The 15935-nt window shown below is 52.2% G+C and overlaps 9 protein-coding genes across 9 annotated transcripts; 2 read left to right on the forward strand and 7 right to left on the reverse strand.

Moving 5' to 3' along the window:
• Window positions 1-32: 32 nt before the first annotated feature.
• Window positions 33-1333, reverse strand: N7458_006556 (uncharacterized protein; the record flags this gene model as incomplete). The annotated part of the gene is made up of 3 exons (XM_056909938.1): window positions 33-388; window positions 445-1149; window positions 1210-1333. 3 exons carry the CDS (start codon window positions 1331-1333, stop codon window positions 33-35), a joined length of 1185 nt encoding a protein of 394 aa, XP_056765642.1.
• A 1417-nt stretch (window positions 1334-2750) lies between these two features.
• On the reverse strand, window positions 2751-3691 carry N7458_006557 (HIG1 domain-containing protein; the record flags this gene model as incomplete). The annotated part of the gene is made up of 2 exons (XM_056909939.1): window positions 2751-3558; window positions 3651-3691. The coding sequence occupies 2 exons, from the start codon at window positions 3689-3691 to the stop codon at window positions 2751-2753; spliced, it is 849 nt and encodes a 282-aa protein (XP_056765643.1).
• A 533-nt stretch (window positions 3692-4224) lies between these two features.
• Window positions 4225-6149, reverse strand: N7458_006558 (transcription factor SPN1; the record flags this gene model as incomplete). Its single annotated transcript, XM_056909940.1, has 5 exons — window positions 4225-4474; window positions 4533-5011; window positions 5065-5147; window positions 5214-5684; window positions 6146-6149. 5 exons carry the CDS (start codon window positions 6147-6149, stop codon window positions 4225-4227), a joined length of 1287 nt encoding a protein of 428 aa, XP_056765644.1.
• Window positions 6150-6225: 76 nt separating this feature from the next.
• On the forward strand, window positions 6226-6571 carry N7458_006559 (uncharacterized protein; the record flags this gene model as incomplete). The annotated part of the gene is made up of 3 exons (XM_056909941.1): window positions 6226-6315; window positions 6373-6439; window positions 6534-6571. The coding sequence occupies 3 exons, from the start codon at window positions 6226-6228 to the stop codon at window positions 6569-6571; spliced, it is 195 nt and encodes a 64-aa protein (XP_056765645.1).
• A 599-nt stretch (window positions 6572-7170) lies between these two features.
• On the reverse strand, window positions 7171-8585 carry N7458_006560 (putative nucleoporin; the record flags this gene model as incomplete). Its single annotated transcript, XM_056909942.1, has 3 exons — window positions 7171-7269; window positions 7330-7985; window positions 8048-8585. 3 exons carry the CDS (start codon window positions 8583-8585, stop codon window positions 7171-7173), a joined length of 1293 nt encoding a protein of 430 aa, XP_056765646.1.
• Window positions 8586-9191: 606 nt separating this feature from the next.
• Window positions 9192-9978, forward strand: N7458_006561 (coiled-coil-helix-coiled-coil-helix domain-containing protein; the record flags this gene model as incomplete). Its single annotated transcript, XM_056909943.1, has 4 exons — window positions 9192-9211; window positions 9300-9527; window positions 9627-9759; window positions 9880-9978. The coding sequence occupies 4 exons, from the start codon at window positions 9192-9194 to the stop codon at window positions 9976-9978; spliced, it is 480 nt and encodes a 159-aa protein (XP_056765647.1).
• Window positions 9979-10989: 1011 nt separating this feature from the next.
• Window positions 10990-12128, reverse strand: N7458_006562 (uncharacterized protein; the record flags this gene model as incomplete). The annotated part of the gene is made up of 2 exons (XM_056909944.1): window positions 10990-11965; window positions 12076-12128. 2 exons carry the CDS (start codon window positions 12126-12128, stop codon window positions 10990-10992), a joined length of 1029 nt encoding a protein of 342 aa, XP_056765648.1.
• A 31-nt stretch (window positions 12129-12159) lies between these two features.
• Window positions 12160-12492, reverse strand: N7458_006563 (uncharacterized protein; the record flags this gene model as incomplete). The annotated part of the gene is made up of 2 exons (XM_056909945.1): window positions 12403-12492; window positions 12160-12332 (listed from the first exon to the last, which is right to left on the reverse strand). Exons 1-2 carry the CDS (start codon window positions 12416-12418, stop codon window positions 12160-12162), a joined length of 189 nt encoding a protein of 62 aa, XP_056765649.1. The 5' UTR covers window positions 12419-12492.
• A 671-nt stretch (window positions 12493-13163) lies between these two features.
• N7458_006564 (putative GABA permease) lies at window positions 13164-14742 on the reverse strand (the record flags this gene model as incomplete). The annotated part of the gene is made up of 2 exons (XM_056909946.1): window positions 13164-14601; window positions 14663-14742. The coding sequence occupies 2 exons, from the start codon at window positions 14740-14742 to the stop codon at window positions 13164-13166; spliced, it is 1518 nt and encodes a 505-aa protein (XP_056765650.1).
• Between the last annotated feature and the right edge of the window lie 1193 nt (window positions 14743-15935).

Raw genomic sequence — 15935 nt, forward strand, 5'->3', positions numbered from 1 at the left:
GAAACACGTCAATCGACGGTAACTCATTAAACTCAAACGACGGAATCCGCCCATGTGAGAGTAGGATAGACCAGGAAATCTCTAAGGTTTGTGGAGGTGTCCAAGGGTCGATTCGTCTCCAACCACATTTTAGTGTATGGCATGGAGTACTTGCCAGTACCCTCAGTGATGTAGTAGTTGTAGGCGATCTCTCCTATCGGATAGGCGGTGCTCCGAGATTTGTTCGAAATCTGGTCATAAAGGATCGTTCCACAGCAGCAAGGTCCCCAAGTGGTGTCGAACGGGACATCCGAGCCTGTGTTGTACTTGAAGTAATATTCGAGGCCGAGCATCAAGAGAGGGGTCCCGAGGCCATCCTGGCTTTCGAGATCGAATAGAGATGTATAGCCTGCAAGCAGACGTCGGGAGAATGTCCATAGAAATAGGAGATAATAAATCACCTACCTTGGTTAGCTGCCACGCGTGCACCTTCTTCTAACCATCCCACCTCGTCAGCGGAGTGGCCCTGATCCCGGCCTGCTTCGGCGCACTGGCCGGTCTTGTTTTGTATCAAAGCCTGAAAGCCCGAACCATCATATCCGACACATGCAGTTTTGGGTAGCAAAAGAATGTCCAACTCCGCTTGGAATCCCGTGACATTGTTGGTAAATATGGCAAACTCCATGCCTGCGATGTGACTTAAAGCTGCCTGGTTGCCGCCCACGACAGGTTGAGTCGGAGGATTGGCAATGGGGTCTTTGTTCGGCACCAGGACATTGCTAACCATGGCTTGCAGTCTTGCGTATTTAGAGGAGCCCGACGGCCAAGATCCGCGGGTATAATATACAAGTTCAGCAGCATTGACTAATTGTCGGCCGTTGAGGGCAGTCGGCAAGTTGTTATTTGCCAGTACCCCGGTCAGGTTGCCGGACCAAGCATCGGCAATTCCGGCGACGGTGATGGCATGCGCATCATCAAGATCAATAACATATCTCAAGCTGTTTAACCAAGCAGCATAACAATCATTCACCCATGCAGTGGTCCAGGCGTCGATGGTATCATTGCCAGAGTTTTCCCCAATTATTGCACCGCCCCCTTCAACAACGTAGGAAGAAGAGGACCGCGTATTGGACACGAGGGCGGCATATGACGATGCCCATGGTTCATTCCCTTGAGAGGTCCTTTTAGCTTTCTTGTTAATAATCCGAGGCCAATTAAGTCAGTACTCACCCGATAGAGCATTTTCTCTTATGGTCTCAATGTGATCCGAGGTGAAGATAATCCCAGGATGAACGAAGGTTGCTTGAACACCAAGTCCAGCGGCCAAAACGACCGCACATATTCCGTGCCACATTGTCATGACTATCACAATATATCGGACCTCAAGGAATGCTATGATGATGCTGTTGAAGAATAGCTGATTGGTTTAAAGGGAAAAGTTTCAGGCCGGTGAGGCCTGGTTTGATATTTATGCATGAAAGATACTGTGTCTGCGATCCCCGGTCACACTCCGGCAAATACATCCTTGCAAGCTCGCCGTGCAGATCATAGCCAATCAAGTAGCTGACGGCGAATACCGCGGACCTGCTCCTATTATTCTTGTCAGATATTGGGCAGCTCGGCAGGCTGAGGTTCTTAGAAGACTTTTCTGATTCTCCACCAGTTAAAGTAGAATATTTTTGAAAAATATGATTTTGAGAGGTTTTGCGTGCTGAACATGATGCTATCAAGGCGTTGGATGATTCTTAGTTCTTTAGCTAGAAGTTGCATTTCATCTTAAGATGACATGGTTCAAGACAGATTTGATCTTTTTGTCCAAAAATGCAGTGACTAAGAGAGAGCTTGAAGTAGAATAAGCAAATTATTACCAGGGAGTCCCTACAACGATGGTGTCAAAATTTGAAGGTTACGAACTCTTGCTTCGCTAGACCTGCTTGATCAGAACCAGCATCTCCCCCACGTCTAACTAGAAAGCAAGGCCAGGGCTTGGCGCGCGGTCTACTTTAAAGTAAATGAACCAAAAAGACAAAAAAGAAATGGGACAAGCCAGGATCGAACTGGCGACTTCACGATAGCAGAGACTGGAGTTGTTCTTCAGTCGTGCACTCTCCCAGCTGAGTTATTATCCCATTCTACAAGATGCTGAGCAAGGATTGAGTCCTAGGTTATACAGCCAATCACGATTTGGTCATTGATCGGATTGATCGATCGTATTCCTGCAGTGATCTGTGCCAAGCTTTTCTGAACCACGACCACCCCACGGATTTGAAGATATTGATCCGCAATCTGGGGAATACGTTGAGTTTGAGATTTTGCAAATTACATAACTTTGGGGGAGAAATGCAGGTTTAGGAAGGTAAGAACTGCCATGAAAATACAAATCATTCATTAGAGTAGAGAAACAGTTCCCAGATCCGCCTTGTGATGTATCATACACAATTATACCAGGAAGACTTTTGGCTCGCGAGAGCCGTTTGAGACATGGTGAACAAGAAAAAAGAAAAACATCGGTGAGAGAGAAAATGCAGAACAATATACACGAGGGGTAGACATAAAGGGAAACCAAATGGTCCAGCCTCTTGGAAGAAACCCCAGTCCTGTCTCGCGGTCTATTGTGTGTTCATGAAGCCTTGATAGGCTCTGGGGTGGTGAATGAGTAGTCATTCAATGTGAACGGTGGGCTGGGAAGGAGCCTTGTTGAGGAGAAATGGTGTGGTGGTGCCACATGAAAAGGAAGGGGAGCTAGACGGGTTGCTGTCATGCAAGCAAGTTTAAGCCTGCTTCTTGCCCTTGGTCTTCTCGGCCTTGGACTCTTCCTTGGATTCGGATTCAGACTCGGACTTCTCTTCAGTCTTGGAGGCGGGCTCGGAAGCACTCTCCTTCGCCTCAGCACCCTCATGGTGTCCGTTATGGTCCCCCTCATGCTTCACATGAAGGGGCTGGTGCTTGGACTTAAGACGCTCCTCCTCTGCAGCAACCATCTCCTTCCAGAGATCACCCTGATCCTTACTGACCCCATGCACAGGAGCAGGCTCGGCAGCATCCTCAAGCTGCTGCTTCTTATTCTTCTTAGTAGCATCAAGAAGACCACGGCCCCGACGCTGATCCGATATCTCGAACGCAGCAGAAGCGCACAGCACGGCCAAAGTCAAACCCTGAGCATACACACGAGCCTGGACAATCTTCTGCTGACCGGACAGATACGGGTTCCGACCGACCAGGACGAAAGAACCGATCATGGAGGCGACCCATGTAGCGCCGACGATCTTGTACTTCTCGCGGCGGGCGAAGGCGATAGCTCGGTCGGTGAAGCTCAGGCCGCGCAGCTCTTCAGCATGTAGACGGTCCTCGCGGCTCTCGTACCACAGCATAGCGGCATTCTGCTGCTTCTCGAAATCTCGGGAGGCGTGATCGGCTGCGATGATACCGACAAAGGTACCAGATGATGTCACCAGGAAGGCTTTCATGGGGATGGTCAGGTTGCGGATTGTGTGGTATCGACGCGAAGCGAGCATGACGCCCGCAGCACCACCGAGAAGACCGATGATGCCACCGAAGCTGCCGCCTTTGACGACGGAGCTGTTGAGACACGAGTTTTGTCAGTATGGCATGATGTGGGAAAAGATTGTAGACAGCCGGGGGATCCGATGGCTGGCAAGGAATTATCATACCGGTAGTGCGCGTCTTCTTCTTCCTTAGTGAGCAACTTCATGACGGATGTGTGGATATGTAGTGGTGGTGTTTGAAAATTGAGATGAGGGGAAGATTGGAGAGGAATTGAAGCTCTTAAAGGTCAGCGGCGCACCCAGAAAGCAAAGGCCGAACCCGAAAAGCATGACGTGACCATGCGGGATCTGCTACCGGCGTTCTGTCGGCGGGAAGAGCCTCGGACGAAGTTCGGACATCGCTCGTCTGACAGAGTTTGTTTGGAGACACGCGACGATGACGTGGGTTTCGAAAGATAATGCGGCGATCTACTCTCTAACTGGTCCTTACTATATCTACATGCATTTACTCTTGCATGGTTGATTAGATATGCAGATTCAATTGTTGCGGCACACATAACCTAACTACCAGGCGCGATGTTCCACCCTAAGCTCAGAAAATAGAAGTTCCCGATCCATCCCGAACGCCAGGCGCACCATGTCAGAAAAGAAATTTGGGAGTCGTCAGATGACGGTAGCAGACCCCGAGGAGGAAAAAAGAGAGAGCAAAAAAATTAGCACTACATGAGCCCATCCGATTTTACCGACGAGAACCCTTCTGCGCCGCATTGTTGCGAGCTTGCATCTTGCGGAATCGATCCTCTCCGCTGCTGCCCAGCGGTCGCGCAAACTTGCTCTCTTGCACGGCAGTCTGTCGCGGCACAATGGTATAGGTCACATTGGTACGGTCAACACGGGCACGGTTGGCAAGACGAGGAGGAAGCTTCTCGCGCGCACGAGCTTCGGCAGCCACAATCTCAGCGGGAGTCTGGGTGCGCTTGACGATTTTACTAGAAGAATCATCAGTGAACGGGATCGAACGTCACATAGAGGAAGATGGAAACGTACGTAGGATCAAAGTCAGCCTGTTGGAAGACGCGCTTCGAATAATCGTCGCTACGCTGGAGAATTGGTCGTGTCCACTCAGCCAACAGCTTCTCGGCCATATCCTTGATGCGTCGCTCGGTGCGCTTGCTCTTCGTGTAGAAGACAACGACCTTGCCGATTCCGCTGGCAATCAGGGCATCCTTCTGGATTGGCAATTTGGTGAGGGCGGTCAAAAGATCACGCTGGATATTGTATGCAGGCATGGATCCATCGTCCAAAGGCTCGAGGAAGAATCGAACGGCCTCGAGAAGATTGATCTCGGGATCAACCAAGCTGTTGATGTACTGGTTGCGGTTGAGGAGCATAATGACCTCGGGGAGGAGCTTGAGCTTGTGCATGGCCGGCTTGCCCTCCTGACGATTAATGGCATCCATCTGCGCGGCGTGGGTCATGCGCTTTCGCATATCTTCGATTTCAGCATCGGCCATGGCTTCGAGATCCTAGGGAGACGGTTAGTGAGCGTACAAGAAATCGGTTCACCAGTATTCCATACAATGCCATCCTGCTTGCGGGATCGCCTCTTTCCAGGCTTTCGGATTGCCTCATCCATAGCACGATCAAGAGCACGGCGGCGACCTAGAGCATCGAATCTGTCAGCCCTGTCTGAAGACCCATGTACTTTTCATTGCTGATTGTACTCACGAGTCTCGGGATCGAGAGTCTCTTCATCCGTAGATGGCGAAGCCTCCTTCTTCTTGCGCTCCCTGCGACGAGAAGCCCCATCCTCTCCCTCATCCTCATCGTGCGCACGACGGCTTTTCTTCTCACGACGGCCCTCCTTGCGACGCAAGCGGCCTTCTCCATCATCAGCACGCTTGCGCTTGTGGCGGCCAATCAACTTCAGATTCTCTTCATCAATCGCCAGCTGGGGACGGTCCTCGACATCAACATTCTCAGGGTTGAAGTCCTCAAATTGCGCCTCATCGACCTCGGATAGAATCGACTCGTCGTCGGAGATGCCACCTTCATTATCGTCATCGTCTTGCTCCTCGAGCGCATTATCGTTATCTTCAACCTCAGAAGCAGCGTTCGCAGGCTGCTCGGCCTCGTCGTCATCGCCAGCAATTGGGGTTGCGACTTTTTCGGGCTCGGGGAGGCTGCGGCTGAGCCCGGCTGGTGTTCCGGTGAAGCAGACATATTTGATGAAGGTTTTGGTGTACAGAGAGAAAGGATGTCAAGGAATATGTAGACGGAGATGAGTTTGTAGCGACACTCGGAGGGGAGAGTCAAGCGGCGTTGAGCGAGCAGAAGCGGTGGATATCAGTGTACGCTCCGACGCCTCTCCGAAAGCCGAATCACACGTGGCGAGTGACAATGAAATTCGCTCTCGTGGATATGAATAGTAGCTCTAAGAGACCCAAAATGAGCTTCAGGGGTTTGTAAAAGGTTAGGAACAGTCAAGGGGAGAGAAAGAGGCAGAGGCAAAAGGTCGAGGCGGGCATTGGAGAAGGAGACGATGGCTGGTCTGTGCTCCCGTGATTTCTTTCCTCCCCAAGGCCGCCCAACTTCCGCGGGTTCTTCCCGTTACTTCATTTCCTGCCTGTTCTCTCACTTTACAACCACCCCTCAAGTACACATTATATTATACCAAAATGTTTGCCCCAGGTATGTACTTCAACTCTTCAACCTACCTCAACTCGCATCATCCACCATCATGCGTCCAACCAAGACTACATATCGCAGTCGCCTAACCAAGCGTCCTCGACGTCTAGGCCAAGAACAGCTTTCCGAGGAGGAGATCCGGGTATGAGATACTTCTTGACCTTCAAACACACTTGAATCAGTACTGACTCTCACCTAGGCCGGTGAGATCGAGGCCAGCCAGACCGTCCAGATGGCCGTCGTCGGCGGCATCCTTCTCTACCTGTGTAAGTCAAATCTCACAATCGCGCCATTCTCAAGCGAACCTCCAAAATACTATATTTCCTCGTGTCTTCGATCCTCAAGCCTAACGCATATCAGCCCCCTTCGCCATCGACTTCGCCCGCAAGTTCCTCTAAACGCATCGCCGCGCCCTTCCACCCTGTCTCTACCCTTCATTACGCCACGACCAACAAACCACCTTGATCATGTTTCAGTGCGTTTTCGGAGATTGGGATTCATGGATTTTCTTGAATTTGGGCTGGGGAGATCTATCTGATGGACTGAAAAAAAATACTAAGAAATACCCTCATGAATATTTTGCGTCGAGGACATTTCTATGCCATTTTCAGCCTGCTGCAGAGATCTGGCTCAAATGATGTATTATTATGGATTGTACATGCCGGGTTTTATCTGGATTTTGTTTTGAGTATAGAGTAACGGAAAATTGGACTATGGCAAGATGCCATTTGGTAACAACAAGGACCTTCAATTAGGTAGATCTAGCTTTACTCTCACCTCCGTCTAGGCACTATTATGCCAAGAGAGGATAGTAGATAGCACTGGGCAAAACAATACTAGGTCTGTCAGGTTTGAAAATATGTATTCAACTATGCATTACGGGTGATCGTCCCAAGAACGCCGGTGCTCCTATGCCCAATGATCATTCAAGTCCCCCGATGTGAAGCAGAAATATCAAGGATCTAAGAAGATCCAAGCGCCCAAGCAAAAAGCCAACCTACTTCCCACCCAGCTTCTGCGCCTCTTCGAAATCCTTCTTTACCACCTCCATTTCCTTTTGCAAGTGCTGGATCTGAGCATGATAGTCATCAAGAATCTGCAATGATAGCGCATTAGTATCTTGATTAAAGATGAAATGGTTGGGATGAGAACACACCTTCTTTGCTGTCTTCATGGTCTGCTCATCAATCTCGTCCTCTCCATTTGCTGTGACGTTCGCTCCCGCACGGTCCATCTCAACTTGTAGACGCTTCGAGTGTTCGTGAATGGCTAGCATACGAGCCCAAATCTCCTCGCCGCGACCATTCAGGGACGGGTCAAAGACAGAGCGCTCCAGCTGAGTCAATTTCTTCTTCAGCTCCTCCTCAGCATCATCCATAGCGTAACCGCGGTTTCGCAGCATTTGCGTCTTAGCCGCCAGGGCTAGACAGCGCTTGCTCAGAACGATGTGCTTTCGGCGGGCATCTGCAACCTGGACTGAGATCTTCAGATCATGTCGTGACAGTAGATCAGTCAAGCAGTTGTTGATCTCATGAAGGCGTGTCTGCAGAATGGCAAGGAAGTCCTTCTGGCGCTGAGCACGCTTGCCGAGGTCCATGAAGCCCTTGACGAGTACGGGCACATAACCCGACCCGGGGCGCTTCCGCAGAGCCTCCTCCCATTTCGTCTCGTCGTCTTCGAAGCCGGGCTGGAAGAATGGGGCATTATCTTCACCAACGTGGTTGTAGAGATAGGCGCGGAACGGAGAAGATCGAATTTGCGCATCCCATTTGTCCCTGACAATGGCAATCTGCATGGGGACGGTTCGGTGTACTATGGTTGATCGAGTTAGTGAGTGGGACAAATAGTCAAAGCCCATCCAAGGGTATAATTACCTCCAGTGATGGCACGGCCGGGAGACCACAGGCTTGATGACAAGGATTGTTCCTGCGGCTGACCTTGTGGCTGAACCATAGTCGTTTGTCCAAACTGAGACTGCTGGGGTTGCTGCTGCTGCTGCTGTTGTTGCTGCGGGGCCTGCTGGGTAGTGGCACCGAAAGCAGACCCAAAAAGAGATCCACCTGCGGGTTGTTGCGTTTGCTGCTGCGGCGCAGTGGCTCCAAACATACTCGTTGCAGGCTTCTGTGCGGTTGTTGTAGAAAACATACTGGGCTGTTGCTGTTGCGCCGTACCGAAGGTAGTGGCAGCCGGTTTCTGCGCGGTACTCGTGCCGAACATGCTGGCTGTCTGGGTTGCCGGCGTGCCGAACAGGTTGGATGTCGTCGTGGCTTGTGGTTGAGTCTGAGTCGCACTGCCGAACAATCCTTGGCCAGTTCCCGTGGTTGTACTGGAGCCAAGGCCACCAAAAGTGCTGGGCTTATTGGCAGTGTTGCCAAAAGTGCTAGCAGTGGGTGTGCTGCCGAAGAGAGACATGGCGGATGTTCTGGAGGAAGCGCGAGGGGATGCCGCAAAAAAAAGCGTCTCCAATTATTCTCGGAATGAGGGTCTCGGGCTTGGCGAAGCCTGTCGCGTGAGATCGGACGGATCAGATGCAGATCAAGAATAGCTCAAGATCGCAATCCCTGCCGATTGGAGAGGGAGATGGTTGGGCAGACGAGCGGGTGGGCGCTGGAGAGCTTCGCGAAGAAGAGAACCTCAACCCGTCGGAGCTGTGCTTTGTTTAGATCACGTGATATTGACATTCGCTGGAAAGGCTGTGGAAGAAGACGGAACGGAGAACTTCAAGGAGCAGGAATCCAGCAATCAAGTAGAGAGTCAAAGACCCGGGGCTGCAGTCCAGATCTTTTTCTGCCTATTGACTACAACGTTTGCCTATAACTTAGCACTTTCTCAGTCAACAGGCTACACCTATATACCTCCTCCAAGCAACGTGCTTACCTCAGCACCTCCGCTCCACCAATCAGCGTGCCCCCAAAGAAACCGACCTTTCAATTCCACCGCAACCCGCAGCTTCACGAAGTCCACTGCCTTTGTCAATTACCCTCCCATTTACCCTCATTCAGACCAGCCACCGACACAATGGCTCAGCGAGACCCTCAGTATGCTCACCTCCTCCCTCAATGACACCTTCCATGCCGTCCCGCCGCGCCAGGAGCAAGACTAACCGCGCTATCCCTCTGCGAACAGGTTCAACCAGCATGTCCTCGTGGACACCACCCCCATGCCGGACCACATCCCCAAGGTGGAGGATATTGGCGCCACCTCGGCATTCCTGACCAGTGCTGCGTACTTCATTGGTGACCGCTGCAAGGCATTCAACGACGACTACATGAAGTGCAAGGACGAGGCCAACGGCCGCGGAGAGTTCGAGTGCTTGAAGGAGGGGCGCAAGGTGACGCGCTGCGCTGCTAGCGTGTATGTACTTTGCCCAGTGTGCATTGGGAAAGCAATCGGGTTGCCGATTCAGTTGCCTGAGGGGTAGCAGTGAAGCTAACTGGCATCGTTCACGAACAGCATCAAGGACATTAACACCCACTGCCTCGACCAGTTCAAGGCTCACGCCGACTGCCTCGAGAACAACAACCACTACCTCTTCGAGTGCCGCAAGGCCGAGGTGTCCCTCAACAACTGCATCTTCGACAAGCTGGTATGCACTCCTCTCCAGTCCCCAGTCTATACAATACGCAGCCGAGGCTAGCAAGCAACACATGCATCACGCATACACGAGTCTCTGAAACTAACAACCCTCTCTCTTTGTCTCCTACAGGGCCTGAAGAAGACCATTCCTGGCGCCCCCGAGAACCAGGTCCCCGTCCACCTGCGCCCCAAACAAAAGTACGCCCAGTACCCCGGACCTCAGTACTAAAAAGCCCCGAGATGATATTGTCTTCTCCCGGTTCAATCTTCTTTCCCACCACATCACCCCCGATTTAAACTCGCACGCCTCACTATGCAGCCGTCCAGGGCTCCGGCTTCTCTTCTTTTTCTTTCTCTCTGTTTGTTCTAAACTAGATGCGCAAGCGGTCCTTGTGTTTCATCTACTCTGTCTGTCTTGTCTGGTGTATGTTTTGTGTAAATATCTATTGGCATCAGGAATGGTTATGATTTCCGATTGAAATGCGGTCTTTGATCCTGAACTGCGGAGTACTTGGTATATTTCACAAGCTTGAACTTAATCCCGTCTGGCTCCATCGGACTAGAAGCAGTCGATCTTGTCGGCACTGGTATCCTCCGAACGAGATGCACCCTACTGGAAGTGTTCACGGATATAGCTGGACAGGTATAGTTCTTTACCCAACTCGATTAGCATGCCAAGGCTCGAGCTGTAACAGACGTTCAAGCCTTGCCTACACAATCTCAAATATCCAGCCTCTAGCTGTCTTCTCTGGCAACAATAACTGAGGCATGAACCTTGACATCGTACGTATTCAGAATTCAACAAAGGCAAGCGTTAAACAAGGTTTATATAGAGACTCTATAAAATTTCCTTCTTATTCACCCCTCTACTTAGTCTATAGGTATCAAAGACCATTGCATACAACCCCATATCAGAACACAACCAAGAAAGAAGTGGCAAAACAACCGAGAAAAGAAAGAAAAGAAACACCAGAGCCTCGGATTCAAAACCCATATGTACAGAACAAAAGAAAAAAGACAATAAGTAACGGGTGCAACAAGAACTCCTCAAATGTTTACAAACGAGAAGGGGGGTAATAACAACTCAAGAAAGATGCAAAATAGGCAGACAGCCAAGACCCATCGTAATGATCCCAATATCAACACGTCCGGGAGAAACGCAAGAAGATGCGGATAGCGGGCCAGGCAGAAAGAGTAGCAGGGGTTGCAAGTAGGAAGTAGGACAAGACATACCACAAACCTACGGCATCGGAGGCACACGCCGAAGAAGCTTAACCCTCCCCAGCCGTGCCTTAACACCAGACCAACCCTCTCTCAACCGCACCTCCAACCTCCGGTCCCCGCGCATCCGCATCCAAATCAACAACACCCCCAGCAGCGCCACATCCCAAATAATCTGGCGCACAACAACCCAAAGCATCCACTTCAACCAAGCCCAAACCCCCGAGCGACGACGATGCGCCAACGTCCGCGCCTCCATCTGCTCACGGACAGCCGCAATCTCCGCCGTCATTTTGGTCAGCGCTTGCTCGACGCGGCGGCGCCAGCGGCTGTTTCGCGGGTGCGATGGATCTTGTGAGTGTGAGTCTGGACCGTTTAGGCTTGTGCCGTCGCTGGCGCCGGAGGTGGATTTGGATTTGTGTCGGGAGTGGGCGCGGGGCCGACGGTCGTCGCCGTGGGAGGCGGTGCGGTCCGTGCCGGTGTGTGTATGGGTATCTGTATTTGTGGAGGCGTTGTCGGGGGGTTCGTAGAGACTGTCGCGGGCTTCTTCGTATTCTTCGTCGTCCTCGTCTTCATCTTCTATCTCGTCTTCGTCGAGGGCGTCTGCGGACCGGCGGCGGCGGTAGTACTCTTCTTCTTCGGGTTGGCTGACGGGGCTGAGGACGCGAAGGCGGGAGTTGCGGGCGTCGTCTGTCCGCATGTCTGGTCTTTCATATTGTTCAGAGGATGATTGCGCTAGCCGTCCGCCTATACTGCCGTAAGCGCTGCTTTGGTGATGTGATAAGGGTGGGACGCCGACGGCGTTGAGTGGGGAGGAAGAGGATGAGGAGGAGGCGTTGTATTTGATTTGGTCCCAGACGAATTCGAGTTCGGAGACGAGTTCGCGAGCCTCGGGTGTTTGCGAGGCATAGCGGTGCATGGTGTCGATCAGGGTGCCGATGTAGCGGCGTTTGGCTTCGGTGCGCGTGAGTCCGCGCTGAGCGTACCAGGCATCCCTATCGGCGCGAAGGAGAGAGGCGGGTTAGTTAGAAATTCAGATGTAAAGTGTAGAGATCAGTAACATGATCTGGATAGGTTCTATGCCCATTGTCATGAGGCGACATACCACTTCTCGCACTCCGCGTGGACCTCCGGGGTATTCCCCATGGGACGATCCATCACGCCCTCGACATCCCCCCTCTACCATAGACTATAAGCCAATCCGCCTTGGATAAGAAGAACCATAGGAAATCCACAAGATAGACTCACCCATGCTCTGTTTATACAAGCCATATAGCTTCAACCGCTCCGCGGCCGGTGGGCGCGCGGTTCCCGTCCGGGGAATCCTCTTCACGGTATTCAAGGCATGGACGAAGACGCGATCTATCCCGGAGTAAACGTCAATACCAGCGCAAGCACCAAGGGGGGATATGAAATGCAGGCCATCACGCACCTACTGAATCCGACATGCTGATACTCGAAGAACCGGTCCGGTAGTCAGCCCTGTCTTCATGGGAGCGGGGTCGGGCATCGGCTGGCGTGGACGAGCCTCATGGAGAGCGTGCGAAGCAAGTCGGATTGAAGAAGAGGAAAAGGAAGAATAGACGTGGTCAATGGCTGGAATGCAATGGAGATTAAAAGGGGTGAGTCGTAGTAGTCTGAGTGGCCGGGGCGTTTTCGACTGGGGAAATTGGATGTGCCCTTTGGAGATGCGTTTAGTCTCCCGTTGGTAGATTCCGAGCGCCGAACGCTTCCTGGTTTCCCTCGCTCTGGTAGTCCTTCCTGTTTAGTCCCTTCGGAAAAGGCAATGCTTTCCCGATCACGCCCGCGACGATTGTCAGACTCAAAAGGAGAGTAAATCAACTAGATGAATCGTGATATTCATCTAGAAATGTTGAAAGTCAAGGGTGTCAGAGGTGTCTCGTGCCTTCGAGGAAAGGCCGAGACGTGGCGTGTGTTAGAAGTTTGGGGTGGGAGTTGGACCGCGGCTGTCGGAGAAAGATCGTCAGGGCACTTGTGATTTCCGCCCCAACGGCCAAGCAGCCAAATGCAGGAGGGAATGAACAAATAACTAGATTTATTCTACAATGCATACAATAAATTAAGAATATACAAGGATGGGCATATTTGCAGGTCATATCTGAGCTAGTATACACAAGAAAAAAAAAAAAAAAACAAGAAACTCCCCCAGTCTCCACAATCCCGGTGGATCACTCAATTGCTGGGCATCTTCTTCACCTCGATTATAGCATTCTCCGTATCCACCGCAGAGCCATTCATAACCCCCGTCGCCGCGATCACTTCTTCCTTGGAGACCGGCGGGCCGGTGAAGTGCTTGCGCGCATACACAAAGTACCAGAAGATACTGATCGCCGCGAACCCGGCAAACACCACGCTCGCGTAGTTCATCCCTGATGCATCGACGGGCAATGTGTACGGCATGCAGAAGAGCACGACTGCCAGCACAATCCATAGCACTGTGATGCCGTTGATGGCCCATCCAAATACACCGAGGGAGAATGTGGAGCGCTTGACATCCTCGCGGCCTCGGATCATCGAGATCAGAATGGGCAGTCCGTACGAAGTCGACAGACAGATGGTAGCCACGCCGGTGAAAGAGTTAAAGGCGGCCGTCGAGCCAAAGTAGATCAACCCCAGAAGGCAGTTCACTACCGCGGACAGAATGATCGCGTTCACGGGCACGTCCAGCTTCTTATTAACTCGGCGCCACAGGTGGAATCCCGGGATCGCTCCGTCCCGCGCAAAGGCGTACGTGCAACGACTGGCCGCAGTCAACGAGCCAATCCCCGCAAACAACATAATACCCAGAATCAAGAAGAGTAGACCAAAGCCACCGCCCGCGGAGCCAGTCACTTCCTTGAAGAGCGTTCCAATCGGCTGTCCGCTAGCGACCTGGCGCAGCAGTTCCACATTGGGCATGGAAAACAGCACGGGGATCAAATACAACAGACCCGTGATACCAGCCGCGACGACGGACAGCACAATCGCCTTGGGGACCTCGCGATGCGGGTTCTGGACTTCTTCGCACATGGACGCGACCATGCCGTAACCCGTCAACGTATACGCTGCCTGCAGCAAGCCCACGAAGAAGGCCCAGCCAGCAGGCCATCCACTCTGGGACGAGTCGTACTCGGCGAAAACAAACTCGCCCGAGTTCAGGTGATCCGCCATGGTGAGGAGGACAATCAAAATGATGATCACACTGGCAGCGGTCCAGAAGATGCAAATCTTATTAATAAGGTCCAAGTAGCGCGAACCAAAGATATTCACGAGCGTGCAGACCAGCGTCACGGCCCAAAACATGAGAACCGTCTGCCACGCATTGGCGACAAAGTCCTCCTTCCACAGCTGGATCGCGCTGAGGATCAGCTGTCCACCACCGAAGATGATACTCAGTGTCACGGTCCAGTTACCCACAAGCGTCAACCAGCCGTCGATAAAGGACATGAGCGGTGCCCAGCGGCGGGTGGAGAGCATTGCGCTCCAATAGTACACGCCGCCGGCGGTCGGGTAGACGGCGCAGATCTCGGCGAGGGAGGCGGCGATGGCAATCGAGATGAGGGTGACGAAGACCCAGCCCCAGATGATGGTGACGGAGAGGCCGTCGGCCAGGGTGATGTAGAGGGTGGTACTGAGACCGTAGGGGCGCGGCCATGATGGCGAAGGACAGGCCTAGAATACTCAGCATGGACAAGTTACGAGGCAGCTCGCTCTTGTAGCCCATGCGGGCCAGCGCCTCGTCGGCGGAGGCGTCGACGGAGTGTTGCCGCATGGTGGGTTGGGTTATGGATGGGGCAGTCGAGGGTGTGGGGGAGGAGAAGAATAAAGTAGGTAGAATTAGAAGTAGGAAATCGGTCACAGGAGACAGAAAGGAGCAGCACACTAGGCAAGACACTAGGGCAGAGAAAGAGGAGTAGGGTTTCAGTGTCTCCCAAAAGACCGGAAGCGGGAGTGGAGATCTCAGGAGGTTGGAGAGTCTGGGGAAGAAAAGATCCGGACGAAGCTTGAATTATTTAAAAAGAACCCGGAATGGAGACCCCAAGTGACATCAAGCAGGTCACTATGGAGTTCACTAGTTCACTCTATCTCGTCGATGGAGCCATGAGGCGGCAACCCCGCATGATGGACATGATAAACGTGATAGACGGGGGCAAACATCGCGGTCCGAGACCGCGAGAGCGCGCGGTGGGCGTCCAAAAAGGTTTTGGGGCTTACTCGTGAGGACGCTCGTTGGCGGGACCAGGAAGGGTCTCCCAATAGGCTCCAGGGCCCGTGGAAGGCCACCCAGTCCGAGACACGGCTTATCAGGGTCCAACGGTCGGGCGAAACTCTGGGTCCTTGAAGCCGATAGGAGCAGGTAGGTTGGAGATCCTTCGAGCGGCTATCAGTTCGGAGTACTCCGTAGAGTAGTTCCATTGGTATGTAGTACTTACTACTTCATAGTTAGTTTAGTTAGTTAGGTTAGTTAACTAACTTAACAGTTGATCGTTAGTCACAGCCAGATAAGCTATCTTTGCCAGTTCCTTGGGTGTCGCGTGGCCCCAGTCTTCTTTGGAAACTCGGCCCACCCAAAAGTGGATTGGTTCCGTCGTCCATATCGCTGGCTTATATAGTGCCTACCAGCTCCGGTAGTTACTATCTACGCTATACCCACAAGACTGAACTTATACTTGAATACATTTTGTGATTTTCACTATCACGGAAAAAAATAAGTCACCCACGGGGTGACGGCTGCCACATCGGAATAAGATGGCCGCCCCGAAGAGCGCACGGGGCCATCGATGAGCGCCAAGATAATCAACACCAACTCAGAACGGAGAAACAACAGGGATGAGGGAACCAGGCCGGGCAATCAACAGAACGAAGCTTGGACGAAGATATTCCCGATGCCACACGGCCAATGTCCCAAGTGCGAGGGTGCGAAAAAAGGGGGGTATCAAACATGGAAATGGGGCGGTGCACATA

This window comes from Penicillium daleae (genome assembly GCF_028827525.1).
Source record: "Penicillium daleae strain IBT 16125 chromosome Unknown utg000006l_segment0_segment0, whole genome shotgun sequence".
Lineage (NCBI taxonomy): Eukaryota > Fungi > Ascomycota > Eurotiomycetes > Eurotiales > Aspergillaceae > Penicillium > Penicillium daleae.